General features: G+C 55.5%; 1 protein-coding gene across 1 annotated transcript in view; it reads left to right on the forward strand.

The window, feature by feature from the left end:
• The window catches only part of CUX1 (cut like homeobox 1), a 284,858-nt gene extending 278,014 nt beyond the window's left edge, over positions 1 to 6,844 (forward strand). Inside the window, exons 21-23 of the mRNA XM_074845469.1 lie at positions 2,560 to 2,640; positions 4,541 to 4,605; positions 5,096 to 6,844. Coding sequence (XP_074701570.1) covers positions 2,560 to 2,640; positions 4,541 to 4,605; positions 5,096 to 5,156 — 207 coding nt within the window. The 3' untranslated portion in view covers positions 5,157 to 6,844. The remainder of the gene's footprint in view (positions 1 to 2,559; positions 2,641 to 4,540; positions 4,606 to 5,095) is intronic.
• Positions 6,845 to 19,832: the final 12,988 nt, after the last annotated feature.

Raw genomic sequence — 19,832 nt, forward strand, 5'->3', positions numbered from 1 at the left:
GCAAAGCCTTTTTGTGCACAGCATGCAGTCGGGGTTAGCTCAGCCTGACTCCCCATCTGAGACTCCCCCAGAGAGCCCCAGCACCCAGTGCAGCTGGGGAGCCAGCGTGTGACTGCTCCAGGGGAGATGCTCTGCCTCGGGCACACAGTGGTTTCTCACCACATTCTCTAGAAAAACCTCTTCCCGAGCCTTAACCCTTCCTGCCCTGGTTCTTCCTTCCATGAAACTATCAGGAGAAATACTGGGGAGCTGTCGGTGTCTGCAGCAGCAGAGGGTCCTTGCCTGAGCCGTGGCGGGCAGGAGTGCTGCTGCTGCCACCATGGGTATTGGCTACCATCTCTCAGGGATGGATGCTGCTTTCCAAGCTAAAAATGCTGTTATTGAAATCTGACTTACACTTGTGACACTAGCAGCAGGCTCAGGATCAGGTTTTGGCTGAGTTAACCCCCGGCTGTCTGGCGTAACAGAGGTTAATGTGGGACCGCTGGTCTGCAACCGCCACAGAATACAGAAATATCTTGTAATAAAGGCAATGTTGTCATTTGCATAAAAAACAAGCAAATGCCAACATGAATATGGATTGGGTGGCGTGCCAGCACCACGGAGAATTAATGAAAGGCATTTACAAAAAAAAAACTGACTTAGGGGAGTTATTCCCTGGGAATATTTAAGAACATAATCTTGTTTGTTACAGCAGCCTCCGCCATGGCCGTGAATAGCAAAGAAGATTTCAGCCCAGAATTGGTTTGGTGGGAGATCTGTGGGTTTTAATGCCAGCTTTGGAAAGCCCGCGTGGTGTTTGGGGAATGTGCTTATGTCCATAATGAATCCCTGGCTTTTACAGCTATGTAAAAGTTGCTATGTAGGAAGGTGGGATCCGTCCTTCATAAGCTGCTTTTCTAGGCTGCAGTTACTCCTGACTTTGGATCTTTTGAAGGGATGGACAGGCAGATTTTTCCGTTGGGACACCAGTGTACTGAGCCAGAAGGGCTCGGACATCGTCAGGCTCTGGCTGCTGTTCAGTAGCCTCTCCAAAATGAGGGGTTGGAGTGCAACACAGCCCGGCCTCACAGGGTTTTTGGTACCCAGTGAGCTCAGACATCTCTGTGGGCTGGCACTGGACTGGCAAAGGCAGAGGGTAAATCTTTCAGGATAGACCTTTCAGAGCCAGAGAAGTGGGTAAACCTGCAGACCAAGGTACTAGTGAGGTTTTGAAGATGACCAAGGAATTTTGTTTGTGGTTGCTCCCCAGAATCCCCCAGGGCAATGCCTGTCTGGCAGTCCCTACTCTGAGGTGCTTTTCTTTAGCCCGAGCAGCACTGTGTGCCTTCCTGAGGGCTGGTGATGCTCCTCCACATGTGGCCTCTCCTGCAGCAGTACCCAGCCAGGCCTGAGAGCTCATGTTCAGGGGTGAGCAAGGAGGGGTGAAGACCTTCCCTTAAATACAGTTATCTGTGACAAGTAGGAAGGGCAGGGGGACAAGCTGTGGGACCCCAGGGACGTGCCCAGAGCACCAGGTCCAGCCATGAGCCCCCCCTGCTCAGCAGGAAGGGCTGTTACTGGGAAGAGCAGCTGGGGTCTGGCACACAGCTCCCCTAAAATCAATAGCCCAGCAGCGACTGGGATCCTTGAGAGCTTACATTTTCCAAGGTGCTAAGCCATTGCTGCAGCCTGGCAGAGGGTGTACACGACTCTCAGCAAGCACATAGCTTCACCGCTGCCAAAGCTGGGGGGTCCACCCCATACCAAGCCTTTAATCCCACTTTACCAGCTCTTTGTTGGTCCAGAGCCACGGCACAGGACCACGGTTGCTTTAGGCTGAGCTGGCTGGAGGTTCACCGGGAGGGATGCCTGGAGCTGGAGGAGTGTACAAACCCCAGGGGGCAGAGTGGTCACCCCTGAAACATGCCAGGGTGTCTGGGAGGCTGCACCATCGCTGCAGGTTATGAAACCGTTGTCCAAGTCATTGCTGGGGTCCCACACCAGAGCTGGGGTGCAGGCAGGGCTGTGCACCAGGGCCAGCCTTCGGGAACACCAGTGCAGCGTTTGCTCGGCCGCCCTGCCAAGGAGGCAGTGAGGGGACACTGCAAATCACAAGTTCTTTGAGCTCATGAATTAAAAATGTGTGAGACTTAATTACTGCTGGGGTTTCTCTCCGGAGTGGCGCTGAGCTGCAGGCAGGCACTGAGTCAGGGCTGATGCGGGGGGAGCGCGTAGAGCTGATGGAGAAAGCTGACGTAAAGGTGGCTCAAAATGAACTCCCAAGAGAGTTTTCAGTGGGGGAAACCCTGCAGTTCGCAGCCCTGAATTCACCTCAATTTGGGCAATTTTGGGCTGAGAGCACAGGCACTTGTGGCAGTCACCTGGAAGGAGAGCGACTGCTCGGAGATGAGCACAGATGGGTTGGCAAAGCATCGCGTCTCACCTGCGTGTTTACGTAGGGTCTAGCACAAAGAGGGCCCCGATCTCAGGCAGGCTCCATCTGAGCCTGTGAGTGGGGAGGGCTGGTTTCCACTGACCCGCATTCAAAGGGGATTTTCCATCCGGCTCTTGCTGCAGGGGCGGCTCATCCTGTCCAACAAGACTGCTCGTACCGTTGCCTTCTTCTACACCCTGTTCCTGCACTGCCTCGTCTTCCTGGTAAGTGCAGGGGTCACGGGGAGGGGTGGGAACCGCAATAAAATGTCACCAAGGATCCCATCCAGGGACAACGTCTGCATTTTTAAGATACTATGCCAAGTGAGTGTGTGGCAGCTGGTACATCAGCGGCTCCGAAGGCGCGGGGCGGCTGGAGCGTGGGCAGCACGGCTCCGCGGGGACGTGTACCTGCCAGTAAATATCCCACTCGGCTTTTCGGGGTGAGAATGGCCACCTTCGGGTGGGCACGGGCTTGCCCAAGGGCAGGAGCTGGAAGCTGTCTGTGCCTTTGTGTCACGCCTGGAAGCAGCCGTGGGGCCCTGGTGCCACCGTGCCGGGAGCTCACACAGGGTTTAGCCTATTTGCGTGCAGGTCAGGTTCACCATCCCTGCACGCAGGCAAGCAAGCCCTCCGCTCATCAGGCAGCAAAATTTTGATTAATTATTTTGAAGCTAATACCATAAGCAATTTTAGGAATAAAACACATCCCTGTGAGCCCACATTCCTGTTTCTAGACCATGTATGATTCCACCTTCCTATTTCTGGGCACATCCCTTGACCTCCTGCACGGTGGAGCTCAGTTACATTCACTGCCTCTCCAGGTGATGAGCTCTGGCTCTGCATTATGCTGTGAGAGCTCTGCTTCTCCCCGCGTTTCTTATTTGCCCTGTGGCTCTGTTTTTCTCTAGTTTTCAAATTTCCCTGACTGTACATTAGGGTTGGATGTAGAGTAGTAGAGGTTTGGTTAGGAACAGAGGCTTGAGCCAGCCCGAATCCCCTGGGAGTCAGTCATGGTGCAAACTCTTTCTATATCCTTGCGCAGTTTCTGAGAGTTTATTTATCATTTCAGTGAAAAAGAAACCAAACAAATCATCAATAATTAAACAACGAAACAAGATGAAAGACAAATCAGAACAATATTTCTATCGTGATCTTCTCAAAGTAAAACTGACTTTGTGTTATTTTGGTGAGGAAAGGAGCAAAGAAAATAAAAAGTTAAACATCATTAAACTTTAAAGCTCTAACCTAAAAAAAAAGTAAAATTCATAAATATTACATAGCTGAATGATCTTACTTCATCTAGACACAAAAGGGCCTGAAATCCAGCACCCAGCACTGCCTGGGCTGGGCACGCACCGTGTGTCTGACCGGGGACTGGACAAACCCCCGGCTCCTCCGTCCTGCAGTGGGAGCAAAGTCTTTGCCTCCAATCCCGGGAGACAGCGCAGCCTTCACCCCTTCCCGCCCGCTGCCTTCTGCCTGTTGTGGCTGCAATTAACCCTAATTTAGAGGCCCACTGAAGGGTGTTTGTGGAATTAGAGTATTTCCCTGGTGACAAGATAACAACAGCTCACAAATCCCCAAGGCTTTAATGCATGAGCCTGGGACAGGAGGGCGTCACCCTCTTCCCAAAACCTCCCCACCTCCTCGGACCACAGCTTTGAAATGGAAACCTGGTAACATGAAGGGAAAAAGGATCCAAACCAAGCAGTGACCTTCCCGAAGCCTGTGCCAAAACCACTTCTCCATCCCCATGCAGCCTCGAGCGTGCTCGCCTTGCCCCAGACCACCACATTTGCAGCAGCACTGCCCCAGCAAAAATAACCCTCTGGAAAAGGTCATCCTGACCATCCTGAGGGCAGCCCCCTGAAACACACCCCGAGTTTCTCCACGCTGGTAACGCAAGGCTGCAGAACCAGTTTTACTCAGGGCATCACTTTAGGTCTCTGCTCGATGCACAGAAGCCACGGACACCTGCAAAATGCAGCAGCAGAGATTTTTGCCAGTGGCTGCAGGGACGGGCTGGCAGGGAGGGGATGGCACAGTGGCAACACAGGCGGCTGGGAGGGCAGGCAGAGATGGGCAGGCGAAAGCAGAGCTGATTGTGTTTCTTATTTTTCAGGTGCTCTACAAAACGGCCTGGAGCGAGAGCGTGGGAAGGGACTGTGTCGCATACTGCGCTAAGAAGTGAGTGTGAGGATAGGCTGGGTCAGCCCAGCCCCGGGGCTTGGGAACGTTGTCCACCCGGGTTTTAGTGGACAGAGCATGGTGGTTTGCAGCAAATTTTTTGGGCACCACTTGGTGCGCCTCTGTCCTGCAAACGGGGGCAGCTAACTGGGTTTTAAACTCTTAGTCCATTAAGGATGGTGGGGAGAAAAGGTGCACGGAGCAAGGCAACCACCTGTCTTCAGTCAGGTGTTTTCCAGATGCCTTCCCGTGAGCAGTTCTTGCCCAGCGAGGAAGCCTGCTAAAGCCAAACGTGAGCCTGGAGACTGGGATCAGGCCTGTGCCTTGCCTCCGGTTGCCCCTGAGCAGCTCCCAGGCGCTGCTGCCTGTGGCTGGGGAAAGCGTGGTGCTAATTGTCGTGGGTAGCACTCAGAAACAAAGCGGCTTCTCCTTGGCCGCCAAAGTGCTTCGGACCTTGCCCCGAGTTAACATGGCTGTGCCCTTTTCCCAGGTACGCCGACCACATCCACAAGTTCCACAAGGACGGGGACGCGGGCGACATGTTGCAGTGACGGCTGGACACGACCCCGCTGGCACTGGCTCCCCTTCCATCCCACAGCAGGATCTGTCCCTTTGCTCCCTGCCAGCCGCTTTGCTATACCTTTGCTTTCTGCTTCGTAGAGTGGAGGCAGTGATCCCTCCCCGCTCCCACCCTTGGAAATCAAAAGCCTCAGCTAATGGAGAGTTGTTTTGCAGGATGTGGCATTACCAGCCCTCCCTCCCCGGAGGAGGCTGAAGCAGTGCCCATGTCCTCCTGATGTCCCAGAGAGCTCAGTCTTGAAAATGCAAGATAAGAGGTACTTCTCTTGGATGCAATCTCTCTTTCCATCCTGTTTTGAGTCCAGTGCAACACTGGGTGGACTAAATTTAGCCAGAAATGGGGGGAAAAAACCAACCTCCTATACTTGCATTTTCAAGTGTCGTGTTATCTGAGAATTCCAATTTTGCTCCAGTTTATTGAATTATCAGAAGGCAAGCAGTGCTGCCGGGCTCTGACAGAGCAAGCGAGTCAGCAGCAGATAAAAATCAGATCTCCCCAAAGACAGGGTTGTTCAGCATGTTGCCTTCTCACTGTTTCTCAAGTCAAATGAAGCTGTTGCTCAGCCCTGAGCTCCCTCTGAAGGGCTTCTGCAGCACCTCGTATCACCCCGCTGAGTACCAGCAGATGCTCTTCTTGAACCAGAGCCGTCAGCTTGAAAGCAGCCTGGCTAGTTAGGACTTAATGGGTGTGAAGGGAAGTGTTCTGGTCAGGACTGATCTCACTGAGATGCTCCGGACCCTCTCCTCGCTGAGATGTTTCTGCCGAGCATTAGTTGCCCTGCTGGGTGCAATGACTTCACCTAATACAGGGCTTTACTTGCCTTGGAGTTGATCTGCTCGACATCTGACCCTTTAAGGAAACTACAAGTCAAATCAAGCAGTTGCTGGTGGTGGGTTTGCTGGGTGATTTGGGTTGATCTGAGGAGAAAGAGGTGATAGGAGAGGCTCTGATTAAAGCAGCAGGTCCTGGCACCCCCTGTTCCTGCCTCAGCGCACTGTGACCGTGTGGTGCAGGAAGATATTAGCTTGTTAGTGTGGTCCTCAATTAAAATTCCCCTCCAAAGACAGGAGAATATTGCTGCTTCCAATTAATATTTCATTGCGGATTCAGATCTATTCACATTCATGCTGCTGGGAAGCCAAGGCCTCTAACGGAGCGTGCAGGCAGCGATAGGCTTCACATCTGCCATGGGCAGCCCAGATTTATTTATAGGAGCCATGGCCCACGGCAAAATGTAAAATACTCATAAATCGAAGGGAGAGATAAACCCTGAGGGACCAACCTGCACCTGTCCCACTCGGTGTGGGGTAAACCGAGCCCATCCGGATGGGAGGCACCCGCAGGGCAAGATGCCAGCGAGGGGCGAGGGGGGTGATGCTGCTCTGTGCCGGGGACCTCTTCATAAGCGAATCAACTTCAGATGTGGAGGAGATGAGCTTTTGCTGTCTGAAATCAGTAGCTTGGAAACGTGATCCAGGGAAGGGTGGGATGCTTGTTGAGGCTTTGTTGGGAAGGTTAAATTTGCTTTTTTTAGAAACTGTATGTGGTGTCTTGGAATTGCAAAACTTCTGCAGCTATTCACACTTGTACTCTTCATAAATGACTTAAAATAGATGTTGAGTTCTGCAGGACAAGTGATAAACTTAGACGTGCATTGACTGGGTTGCTTTTGTGCTTTGCTTCCTTTTTTTTTTTTGGACTTTTGATATTAAACAACTGAGAAATGTCCTGCTCGAATCCAAGGGCAGAATGTGCAGCTAATTTTAGAAACCCATTACAGCGACTAAAGGCAGTGATGCCTCACAGCGCGGGGAAGGTCAGGACCTCTGTCCCCATGTGCTGGAGCCATAGTCCCAGCTGCTGGCGAACACCGGCATTCCATGGGCCAGGAGAAAGGCTTCCAGCAAAGGAGGGACCACAGGAGCAGAGGGGCTTGAGCCCAGGCAGCCTTCAAACCCAGAGATATTCTGTATATCCCCACACGGCTGTTGGTAAAGGCACTCAGGTTGAATAGTGTAAATTTCCTGGCTAATTTTGGGAGAGCGGGTCATGATCCCCCCTTTCCTCATCCTCCCTTTTTTTTTGGCTTTTCCAGCCCCAGGGGACCCTGGCAGCCCCAGCCTGGCAGGGCCAAGCTGCTTTGCAGCCCCTGACCTTGGGTTTTAGCCACAGCTTCCTTCAGCTGAGCCCAGCAGTGTGAGGGGGTCTGGGGAGAGCCAAGAGCCGTGCCCCCCACCGCGAGGAGCCAAAGGGCAGAGGGCTGTGCCGGGGGTTTTGAAGCCCTGCAGGATGCCCAGATCTTACTGGTCCCCTGGCCCTGGAGCTGCCGGGCTTTGTCCCTCTGGCAGAGCTTCTATGCAAAATAAAAATGACAAATTCGCCGATTTGTCCCAAAATCCCTCCTGGGGAAGGCAGGGGTTGGACGTGGGGTGTTGTTTTCTCTTCTAAGCTCACTCGTTTGCAGCTTCCAGCAACTCCTACTGCATGGACCTGCCTTCCCCCGTCACCGGCTGCCCAAGAGGGGCTGCGCACACCCGGGGCATCGCAGCGAGCCCCGGCAGCGTGCGGGGTCACGTACCGCTTGCTCGTCTCAGCCCCGGCGATCTTACGGCAGCTGAGGGATGTCTGAGCGTCTCAGAGAGCAAACAACTGCCGCTCCTGAAGTCTGGCTTTGGCTGCCAAAACCCTCTGACCGGAGGCAGGGAAAGCCCGAAGTGGGGGGGCTCTCGGGTCACCGCCTGCCTGCGGCTGGCCGGCGCCTCGGCCAAGTTTTCGGAGCTGCTTTCTAGAGACATGCTGGAGGCAAAGGGCTCCGGCAGAGCCAGGGGGGTGTGGGGCTCCAGGGCGAGTCTTGTCCCTCCAGGCAGAGCAGTGTGCACTGGAACAGCCGGTGTGATGCTTGTGTGTAGCACAAAAAAAATCTAAATCTGCAATTTTGGTGCCTGGGAAGACATCCTGCATGTGGCGGGGTGTCCTGGTGTGGCTGGGCACCAGGAGATGTCTGTTCCAGCCCTCCAACACCTCCTGGCACCCCCCAGCCAAGCTTGGCAAGGCCAGGGAAAGAGCAGGACACAGCAGCATTGCTGGCAGTGCTCTGCCCAAACCCCCTTCCTCTCCAAAAACCAAAGCAGCAGGTCAGTTAAAGGAAGCATAAGCTCTCACCTCGAGCAAGAGCTCTGACACAGCTCGCCCTGTGCAGGGTTTGCCATAGGCAGGACAAACACCCCGCGCCTGGAGGAGAGTGGGAGCAGGGCTGCCCTCGCTGTCCCAGCGTGGGGTTTGGGGTACAGCGACGCCTCACGCCCAGCCTGGCCCATCCACAGTTGGTCGGGTGTCACCGGCTGCACTGGGTGACCTTTCAGGGACACGCTCGCTTGGCCGCCGGTTCAGTTCTCCTTACAGTCAGGCAAGGACAGAAAGGGTGACGGGGCGGCCCCCCCCACCACACCGTTCCCCAAATGCAGAAGTGCCCGGAGGTGGCTGCAGCCCACGGCAGCACGTGCGCAGGCTGGGGCTGACTCAGCCGCAAGAAGGGACGTGGCATCCGCCCGTAGCACTGGTGTGGCCACAGCACTGGCCGCAGTGAGCGGTGGATGCCCCAGCATCTCTGGCCAGGCCTCGATGCTCCTCCTGACGCGGCGTCAGGGCAGGTTTTGCACTGCACTGCATCTCCCCAGCGCTGCGGGTGAGCAGCCTCCCCGCAGCTCCCTGGGCACCCCTACAGACGCACACCCCTCTGTGTATTCACCTATAGACCCGCACCCCTATAGATGCACATATAGACCCACACCCCTGCACCCCCTGAGCCCCATTTTTGACCTGGTTCGGAGGGCAGCCCCAAAGCACCCCGCAGCCTGGCCCTTGCTGGGTCCCTGCCTTTTTTAAGAGGCAGGGAGGGGAGATGGGAAGGGATTTTTTTGCTAATTTGATTTGAAAGCCCCTTTTATCCCTGAGTGGCTCAAAAGAAAAGGATTTCAGCAACCCCTTGCTCTCCCTTGCTGTTTTAAATTTGATTATGGGAAACAATTTTAATTAGTATCGACAGATATTCAGGAAAATAATTATGGAAATCCTGGGCTTTTTATATCCATTTAACCTGCAAATCTTCCATCCCATCTCAGAGACCCAGGATGAATTTGGGGGAGTGGTGGAGGTTTATATGGTAATAAAAGGCTCCTGGGGAAGCCCGGCTGGCTAATGAGATAACAGGCTGCTCACATCTGGGTCACAAGTTCAGTTTTTGCCGCGGGCAGAGGAGACAGGAGAGAAATCACTGCTAGGATTCGGCCCATCTGTCTTGATTTTCGGCTGTGGCACACACCCCATCTGTCCCCCGGGCAGGGGAGAGTGGCGAGGGGCCTGATCCAGCTCCAACCCCACACCGTCCCCACTCTGCAGGGGATGCCGAATGTCTGGCAGCCCAGTCGCTGCGTGTCCGTGCGCAGGAGGAGTGGGGCGATGCGGTGGCATCCGCAGGGCAAGCTGCAACAGCAATTATTGCAACGCTATAAAAAAAATAAATATGGTTTTCCTAAAGGTCTCCAGCTGGGCGTCTCATCCCTCCAGTCTGGTTCCTGCTGGCAACAGGTCTCCAGAGCCACTAACGCGCAGGCAGCAAACGTGTTTGCCCCCGCTCTGCAAATGGAAAAGCGGGATCGATAGGGTTTGAGCGGAGCTGAATGAAGCGGAGCCAGCGCCTGGCGTGCAGGATGCGAGCGAGACTCCCCCGCCGGCAGGAAAGAGCTTCACAAACACAAACACACGCAGAGCCAGCGCCAGGAGAAACGCGCCCGGTACTGCAGGTTATTTTAAGTTCAGGGTGTACCCAGTAAATGCGGCAGATAAACAGATCACAGGGCTGGGTGTTCACAGGGTCCACCACGACGGGTCAGTGCATGGACACAGCCCGTACGGGAAAAAAGGGAATAAGATATAAGGGGTTTGGATATCTGGAGGCAGGAGCCTGACCAGCCTGGCCATAGGGATCGATTTGTGTTTATTTTTGGAAGAACGGCTCTAATTATCCGCAGTAAGCAAGCAGGGAAATGGTGGTGGATCTCCACCACTTGATGCCTTTAAATCAAGGCTGAACGTCTGTCTCGAAGACGTGCTCTGGTTCAGCCGGGAGTTACGGCCACGCGGCAGGAATTACCGGCCAAGGGCACATGGCGAGCATCACGGCTTTACGCTCTATGAGCCACCATCCCTCTCATTCCATTCCTAATAGATGGAGCAGCCAAGGCTGCTGGGTTTAGGTGGGTTGTTTTAAAAACGACAGCAGGGTTTGAATGCTGGGAACTCCCCTGGCCAGGGTTCCTTTGCCGTGGTGCTCTTCCACGTGGTTCTCCCTGGCTGGGACACCCCGTCCCATGCGAGAGGTGACAGCAGCCAGCGGAGGGGCGTGGGGACACATGGGGATGGCAGTGGGGTTATCTCAAAATTGCAGTGGTGGGGTGGCACTGTGCCCTGCTGCAGCAGAGCTGGGCATCTCTGCTGCGAGCCCTAATAATACGGGAGCGCTGATAACCCTGTTAGTAGAGGACCCTGCTATTAAGCCGGCTTTTGGATGAGGAGGGCGAAAGCAAAGGCAGACTCCTCTGCACGGCCGTGCTGGAAGGTGCCGGCTGGTAATAACTGTTTTATTGCTTCCTGTTGTGTTAGACATCTGATGGCAAGCCGGGGCCGAAAGCTGGTGCAGCATATGGAGCAGCCCCCCCCGTCCTCCCCCTCTGCCTTATTTACAGAGTCTCCCTGGAGATGGGCCTCGCAGGCTTTTCCAGCTCGGAGAGGAAGCGGAAAAATATTTACCTCGCTCCCCCCCCCCCCAAAAGTCTCGTCTCATTAAGGCAGGAAACCATAAACGAGGTACAGAAGGTGGAAATGCTGCCACGGTGAGCACCAGGGGAGTGCCGGGGATGCCGAAGGGGCCGTGGGCAGGGACCCTCCCCGGGAGTCCCTGCTCCCCTCGGCCTGTGCCGAGGGGCTCAGCCAAACCCCAGCCCTTCATTTTCCTGCCTTTGGTGGGACATGCTGGGGGTGGCACAAGGACATTTAATCACCCCACTGCCCCCCATTACACCTGCAACCCCACAGGGGCTTGCAAAGCCCTTCCCTGCATGGCTGCACCCCCGGGATGCCCCAGGCTGGGGGGCTGGGGCAGTGCCCACCTCCAGGCTTTGCTCTGGCAATGCGACGGTTTGCAAAGCCAGGGTGGGCAAGGAAAGGCTGCACCTCCAAAACATCCTGGTTATTCTTTTATTCCTTAATTACGATTTTTTAACATTGACCAGTTCAGGACAGATACCCGCGAGCTGCCAACCCTGCAACATGCTGGTGTGAGGGTCTCCCCTGGCGCCGGCACTGCAATGGAGGAAAAAAAAATTTAAAAAGGAAGGACATTGGCTGTGTTTCCCTGAATGATGCCCTGGCTATCGATCACCAAGTCACGCTGGGAATGCTCCCACCAGCGCAGCCAGCAGCTCCTTGCTCCATGAGCTGTCTCCTGCCAGCCCGGCCCAGCCATTAGCACTGGGTGGGAAAACTCAGCCCTTAGCTGCATGCGGACTTGTAATTGGAAAAACCCTGGCTCGTGGCCCCATGGTGTCTCAGGGGGGCCGGTTTCTTTTCCCCATCCCCAGTGGCTGTTTCCCCTGGAAGACAGAGTTTGGGCAGCCGGTGAGCCACTCTCAGCTCTGGCAGCTCTGGTGAGCTGCTGGGTGACCTGGAGCTTGTACCAGTTTTTGGCACAGCCCGGTGACCCAAATGGGTGAGAGATGACAAGGGGAGGGAGAGATGCGGGGACACACGCTGCCGGTGCAGTCTCTTTGGTGGTGAAAGGCTCATCTCCCTTTGGCTTCACAGGTAAGATATGGGGGGGGGGGCATGGGGGGATTTTCCAGCCCCCTTGCTGGGGTGCCTGGGTGGCTCAGGCACGGCACGATCATGGTCCAGCCGTGGGCATGTGGGTGTCAGACAGCAGACAGATCCCACCCAAGCTGGCAGAAATAACACCCTTTTCCTTTCTTCTAACCCATTTTGCCCCCTTCCTTTCATCTGTCCACGGCTGCAAGGGGATGAGCAGCGCCACTAGTCAACGGTGTCTGCGCTGAGCCCCTCTCTGTGCCTTTGCCCCTGTTGTAGGGGGCTCTGACCCATTGCAGGGGGCTTTGTCCCTGTTGCATTGGTGCTTTGTTCCTGTAGCATTAGCGCTTCATCACCATTGCACGATGCTTTGTGCCCATTGCATTGGTGCTTTGTCCCCTGCACTGGTGCTTTGCTCCCGTTGCACAGATGCTGCCCCTGTGAGCTCAGCACTGCAATACAAAACAGGTGAAAAAAACCCCAATTCAGCCCACGACAGCTAAGCCCGGCTTTCCCATCCGAGAGGAGTGGTGTCGGGGCCGAAGGCAGCACCACAGCCCTGGCACGACCTCCTCTGACGTCTCCTCTTGCCCAGAATAACCGTCCCCACTGGCAGCAGGGGGGGGGGTACTGGCACGTGGCCTGATGGGTACGCAGCCAAAAATAGCCGGGGAGGGAGCGGGGGTGGAGGGGAACCCACACACCCCGCTGGGGCTTGGCCACGCTCCCCAGCTCCCCGTGGAAGGCACGGCCAGGCTGGCAGCACCAGGGTTCCTGTGGGGGCTGAGCACCCCGCTGTGACCCCCCCAGGATGACAGGTTCTCCCCAGGCATCGTGCAAAAAGCCCCGTGGGTCATGGAGGGAGGTGATGCGAGGCGTGATTTGATGAGATGTGGAGTCATCCCAGGGATGACAGGGCCCCGAGCCGGCTGGGGGATGCACCCCAGCAGCAAACCAGCTGTAGCACGGGGCTCTGGGGTACCCCCTCATCACGCCAGTCCCCGCCCCAAATCCTTGCCCTGAACACCCAGGATCTGGGGCCTTTCGGGTGCCCGTCGCTATGGAAACCCCTTCTCACAGTGCCGGTCCACGCTGAGCCTGTCTGTGCTGCTGCCTTCCCGGAGGAGAGATGCTGCAAGGGGATGCTCGGGGAGGTGGTCCTGCAGGTCCCAGCCACGGCGGCATCAGTGGAGTCCCCCTCGTGAGGGTCTCTGGGGGAAAGAAAGGGCTCTGTAGGGAATAGTGGGATTTTTAATAGCCTCTTGGTGGTTTTAGAGACTTGGGGAAGATGTCTAGCACAGAGGAGGGGTCTGGGCTGGCCCCATATGAATGGTCCTGTTGATGTCCCCAGAAGGCTTCACCCTTCCCGGGGTGCAGGGAGCCAGGAAAGGGCTCCTTGAGTTAAAAAAAAAAACTTGCTTTGCTCTGCAAACAGTCCCCTCTGCAGCCTGTTTCTGTCAAGCATCCCCCCACCCAGGGAGGTGCTGGGGGTGGGGTTGGCAGTTGGGGTGGGAGCGGGCAAGGCATCACCATTCCCCTGCAGCAGAAAAGCAGCAGCTCGGGCTGTGCCAGCCCCTGGGGTCCCCGGGGATGGAGGGGACCGTAACAGATGCTGCGGGGGCTGCACAGCAACCGGTGCATCTCCTGGGTGCGTGGGGGCAGGATGGGACCCATCTTGTCCCAGCGTGGTGTCACCCTCCTCTGGGGTGACACAGCCTGCCCCAAGGTGGGGTGGGGGCTGCCCTCACTGACCACCTTCCAGTGCCCTGGGCCAGAACTGGGATTTTCCAGGGCTCTTTACCCATTCCCCTCTGCACACCAGTCCCTGCAGGCTCGCAGGGTTGGGGATTTTCCTGGCCCTGCTGTGAGCTGCGTGGCTTCACTTCAGGAGCTCCTTCAGGGGCACTTTACACACCAGCCTTGCTGCTTGCACGCACCTTGCACCGGCTCCCCACGGGCTGATAAAAAGGTGGAAGAAGCTTTCAAAGCTAAGGGAGGGTTGGGATTTTGGAGCCGCTAACATTTTTAAGAGCTGTTCTGAGTCCAGACAAAGATGATTTTGCCTTTAATATTTAATGCTTTTTTTTTTAACACATGTGCAAGCGTGCATTCAGAGCTGCTGCAGCGAGAGCTTTGCACTGCGGAAATGCCGGGGCCAGCCTGACCCAGCAGCGTGGGACTGGTTCAAAGCCAAGGTTGCCAGAAGGACGTTCTCCAGCTTGTAGGAAAGGCAAAACCCTGGGAAACTGCAACAAAAGAGCCTCTTGGGCCAGCACAGTGGGAAATGCCGGGGAGAGGATCCCGCACAGCAGAGATCAGCCCTTCGCTGGCAGGAGCAGCACGGTTTCCCCTCCATCGCCAGGCACAAGGAGCTGTTGTTGCAGGAGCAGTTGCAAGCGAGAAAGGCGAAAGCCCTTTCTGTGTGCCTGAAAACCCCAGGGGTTTGGCTCCCACCAGCTGCAGGCTGCGGGCGTGGAGCAAAGGGACCTCTGGGATAAACGGGAGCCTGGAGAGGCAGCATCGAGGGAGGCCATGGCTGTGTGATGCTTGGGAAGAGCAAGCGGGGAAGGATCCGACCTGGGACAGACCCTGTGGGAGAGCTGTGCTGGAGGATGTTGTCCCGTGGTCCTCAGGGTGAACAGCTCTGTCATCCTGGCTGTGGGTCAGGACCGGCAAAGTGGGGGTCCCAAGCCTGTCCCCAAGCAGAGGCCACCAAATAGATGCAGCTGCAGGAGGTGACTGAAGGTTGCTGCAGTGAGGAGGAGGGCTTCACTTCTGGAAAACCCCCTGGCCAGCACAGCACGGCCACGGAGGACAGGTGGGAAGGCTTTTTGAAGCCTTTTCCTCCCATGGGTGGTTCCTACATGGTGCTCTGCCCCAGCAAAACAGCCTCTGACACCATCTTTCAAGCATGGCTCCAGCAGAGCAGAACAGCACAAAGAAAAGGGATATTTCAGAGGCAGTATAAGAGTAGCTAATAGCCTCTGACCTTGCTCCAGCAGAAATGGGAGGCAGTCTGGAAGAGAAGGTGCAGAAGGTGCCTGTCCCCCTGGGAGGGACATGGCCCTGGTCACCCCAGTGGGGGGCAGGCACAGCCATGGGGAGCAGTAAAGCAGCAGAGCCCTGGGGTGAGAGGAGGCAGGAGCAATCACACTGGGGTTTGGGGGTTTTTTTTTGATAAGAGTTTCAGCTCTGCAGCCCCAGATGTGGACACACTCGTGTCCCCCTGACACAGAGACCAGTGTCTGGGTGCTCAGCCCAGCGCAGGGCTCTGCATCTGCTTGCAAGTACTTGCACGCTTGGCGAGCTCTCCACCTGCCGCCCTGCCGGTGGGTGTGGAGGGGAAGTTTTAGCCCAGAAAAAGCATTGATTTTCATTTGCATCGGCAGGAGGAAGAAGAGCAGTGGCAGCACCGGTACTGGGCTCTCATGTCTTCCACCACGGAGGCCCAACTCCCTCAGCAGTGACATGTTCTCAGAGCACATGTCTTTCTGAAGGCAACCATCTCTCTTCAAAACATGCTCCCTGGAGACACTGAGTGAGCACAAATACCATCCTGCTGGTGTGGGGCTGGGGCATTCGGAGGAGCCCAGTGAGCTCTGTCTTAGCAAGACACAGTGGAGGCATCAAGATCAGGCTGAATGAAACACTTCAGGATGGTAAATCTTGAAGCCATGGATCGTGTCCACTGGCACCAAGCTGGACACCCTCTTTGTGCTCCTAATACTGCTCCCAGCACTGACAGGGTTTGCAGGAGGGTTGAGCCCCAAACCCCCTCTCTGTCTGACAGTGTTTTGGGGAGATTGCACTCCTTCCCCACTCATCAACCCTAAATATTCCTCCCTTCCCAGCTGGGTCTGACACTGAGAAGCCTCTGGATGCAATCCTGAACAGATGTTTGAAGTGCAGAAGAGCCATGACATGGCAGGGGACAGGCTGTGCACAACAAGAAGGACGCAGGAAGAATTGTTGATGCTGCAAGCTGGCCAGCTGCTCTCCTTCATGGCTCCTCCGCTTGGCCAATGCTCTCTGCCTCCATCCAAACTCCATTGGTCATCCCGGGGGGAGATGAGGATGGGGTTTGGTCCTGTTTGTATATCCTCCTGTTTGTATATCCTCCCCCAGGGGATTTCAGCTGGTCTGGCTTTGCGCTGGTCTGCAGTTGAGCTTGTCCATCTTTGAGGGTCATCTTGTGCGAGCATCACTCAACCCGGGCTGCGCCGGCACCCTGGGCAGCGGGGGAAGGAAAAGCTCAGGTTGCAGAGGAAACTTTAGCCATGGTCTTTGTGGCAAAAGGAAAGGGCTTTTCTCCCTCTTGCAGGTAAGTCCTGAGTTGGGGGGTGAGTTGGAGAAGGGAATTTGCGCGTCAAGGTCTTCACATCAGTGCGATCCCGGGAGGAGGCTCCTCCAGCCCCGCGGCCAGGCTGTCACTGGCTGTTTGCCTTCTCTAGCACGCCAAAGGACATTTTAAAGCAATTTCTCCTGCACAAATAAATACAAAACCAAACCGCTATTTCTCCTGGTTTCTTCTCTTTACCCCTTTCATCCCTGTGACATCTTCCTCCAGTAAATCCTTCTCTTATGTCTCATTAGAGACTGTTCCTGGACAATTTGCAGCTGTGACAACCCAGGAGATGCCCGGGGCCTGTCTGCCTGGCTGACAGCTCACATACGCACCCAGCTTTTTGCTGTGCCTGCGCCACAAAATGGTTTCACGGCTGGGCTGCCCCGTGCCACGGTCACGGAGGTCTCCTACTTCCCTTTCCAGGGTTTTCCTGGCATGCTGGACAAAATGCTTCACCTCCCGCCCCTGCTTTCCTCCCCCTAACATGCTCCTCTCTCCCCACCGTGGCTTTCCGGCTTTGCAAACCCACAGTATTAGGGGTTTGCAAGAAAATCTGCAAAAGCATTACAGTCCCTGCTATCCAGATAACCCCCCACCTGCCCCAGGATGTGGCGAGGATGGAGGTGATGAAATTAAAAATAACTGGCTTTGCCGGGAGGCGCGGGTGGCGGAGCGGAGGGCGCGCTGCCGGAGCTGGCACGGCTCGGCCGACGGATGCCTCCGGGCACAGGATTTCAAGGGCACGTCACGCTCCAGCCGGGCGGCTGCCAGCAGCCCTCCCCAGCGCTGGCTGCGCCGCTCTCTTGACTCCTTCCAGCGATTTTTTTAAGGCAGCTAATAGCTCCAAGGGAGTCCCGGCGTAATGAGAATTGGCAGAACCGAGCAGATATTAGGTTTATTCACCACCAGTTTTAAATCATTTAGCATAGCAGAAAGGCCATGTTTCTACAAGCAATACGTTCTGCTTTGCTCACATCGTGGTTCCTATTAAGTTTTAGTGATGAATGGGGACAGTGGTGTCCACGGGGGGAGCCATGCTGCCTTGCTCCATGTCCACGGTGATGGGACAGGGACAAGCAGGACCAAAAACTGGGGCCAAGGGTTCAAGCTGAAGCCCATCCCCACCCACAGGAGCTCCCACCGTCTGCAGGCTGGGACTCGTGAAGAATTTATGTCCAGTTGAAGGCAGCCTGTGGCTTCTGTTTAAAAATAAAGCCTTAAAAAGACAATTTGGGGAGTTGGACCTGGGATGCTCTTTGCACAGCGGAACACAGTTCCTCAGGGATTGCTGAGAAAAGTCGCGGGAGATGTTAAACTTTCACCCCAGCAATTATTGTAAATGTCTTTGGTCAAGGCACAGACTTAAAATTAGCCCTCAAATCCTTTTGAAGTTTGGGATTTTTCACTTGATTTTTCAAGTGACTGGCCAGCAGTGTTGCAAACTGTGCATTTCCATGCTTGGAACCCTGGCTTTCTTTTTAATTGCAGCCCCACAAGGTACCTGGTGTTTCATCCCAAGCAAGGCCAGGTTTTCCAACCTTGTTTCGCACCGCTTGAAACAAGCAGCGACCCACAGAGGGAAGGCAGAAGAGAGCCTGTTATGTCCCAAAGCCTTTGCCATCATGAAGCGTTCATTCTGGTTCATGGAAGAAATCCCAGCATCCCAGCCCTTCCCTGGGCTCCCGGTGTTTTGCTCTTGAGTGCTGTTTAGTGAAATCTGGGAGTTTAGTGCAAGCTGGATGCTGGGCTTTCTGCTGCTCGTACGGCAGTTGGAATCGAGGAGGGGCAAGGGGCAGGGGCTGAAGCAGGTGGTTCCCGGGGGTATGCTGGCTGTGCAGGGCTGCTGATACAGGCGATATCTGCGGGGTCAGCAGGCCACGGGGCCACGAGCCAGGGGAGCACAGGGCGCCGTGGGGCGCAGCACGCCCTGCCAGGCTCTGCTCCCGCCGCGCTGCCTCTGCCCCAGCACCCCCCAGCCCCTTGGCCGGCCCAGCCAGATTCTCCACCCGGGCAGTGATGCTGGCATGAAATGCAGCGTTGTCCTTGCCATCGCTGGCCTTTTCCACGGAGGATGGTCAGGATGGTCCCATGGCACAGGCAGGGCATCGGCTGGGGCTGCCGGACCCACGCCGTGCGGCTCTCAGCCCGGCTGGCAATCGATAGCGAGTGCAATGAAACCCTTAATGAAATTCCAGCCTAAGAGACTATTGATTGTGTATTTTGTTTAAAAATGTATATGAATGGGAGAGAAGCTTTTTGGAGGAGAAGCCGGGGAAGCAGGGGGTGGGTGAAAAAACACCATCAGCTGCTGCGGGAGATGGGAGAATGCGGTCTGTCCAGGGTAACCTGCGCTGAGCAGTGGGCTCATCTCTTGGTGTGAGTTAATTCATCCTCAAAACACCCCTGGGAAGGGAAAACATCACCAGCCAGAAGCAGGAGGGTGGGCATTCACCCAAAATCATCACAAAACCAGTGATGATAAAACCAAGGGAGAAGTCAAGAGTCCATGCCCCAGTTGTGTCTCCTAGACGGTGCTTTTGCAAATCCCCCTTGCCCCACGTTTCATGCTGCTGCCTAAAACACAGATAAAAGAGGTTTAGGAAGATGCTGCACTCTTCTGCTTAGGGGGTTTGGGGGAAGAAAAAGCAAACGGTGCATCACTGTGTAACAGCCCTACAACCAACCTCCCTCCTTATTTCTGCACCCTCTGAGCGCCCCCAAACCAGCCTCTCCCAAAATTACACCTGGTAGGGTAAGAGGATGGCAAGGAAACATAATAAATAAATAAAAACAGTAATAAACACGCACACCCACACCCCCCCCCCCCCACTCCTTACATAACCAGCATTGTCTTAATCCTACAGGTGCTTCACAGAAGTAAAAAGGATTTGTTCCTCCTGCAAATCCTTTTTCTTTTTTTTCTTTTTTTTTTTTTTTTTTTTGGTGAGTCATCCTTATCCGCCCCGTGGACACGCTGCGGGGAGGCCCGGGGGGGCCCGTGCGGGGTCTGGGAGGCAGCCCGCGGTAATGTGACCCCTGAGTAAATCACTTAAACCTCTCTGGGCTTCAGTTCCCCTGCGGTAAGATGTGGATTATAAATCCGTCCTGACCCCCTTGGCAGAGGAAGGTGCTCGGAGATGGGCCCTATAAATATGTCAGCAGGGCAGCGGAGGCGAGCGCCGGGGCTGGCCCACAAACCTCCACCCGGAGCCCACCGCGGGCAGCAGCGCTGCCTCGGGACCCCCGGGGATGTGGGGGTGCCGGGGGGTCCCCCCAAACACCCTCGCAAATGCAGCGCAAAAATGAGCTTTGGGGCTGGTAGATGGGGAGAGAAAATGATGCTCTCCCGTCTTAGGGCATGGGGGTGCCCTCCCAGGACTCGGGGGGATATGCGGGGGGGTGGGGTGCTCTCTGAGGATTTGGGGTGCCGCCTGGATATTT

The sequence above is a fragment of the Strix aluco genome, chromosome 19 (genome assembly GCF_031877795.1).
Source record: "Strix aluco isolate bStrAlu1 chromosome 19, bStrAlu1.hap1, whole genome shotgun sequence".
NCBI lineage: Eukaryota > Metazoa > Chordata > Aves > Strigiformes > Strigidae > Strix > Strix aluco.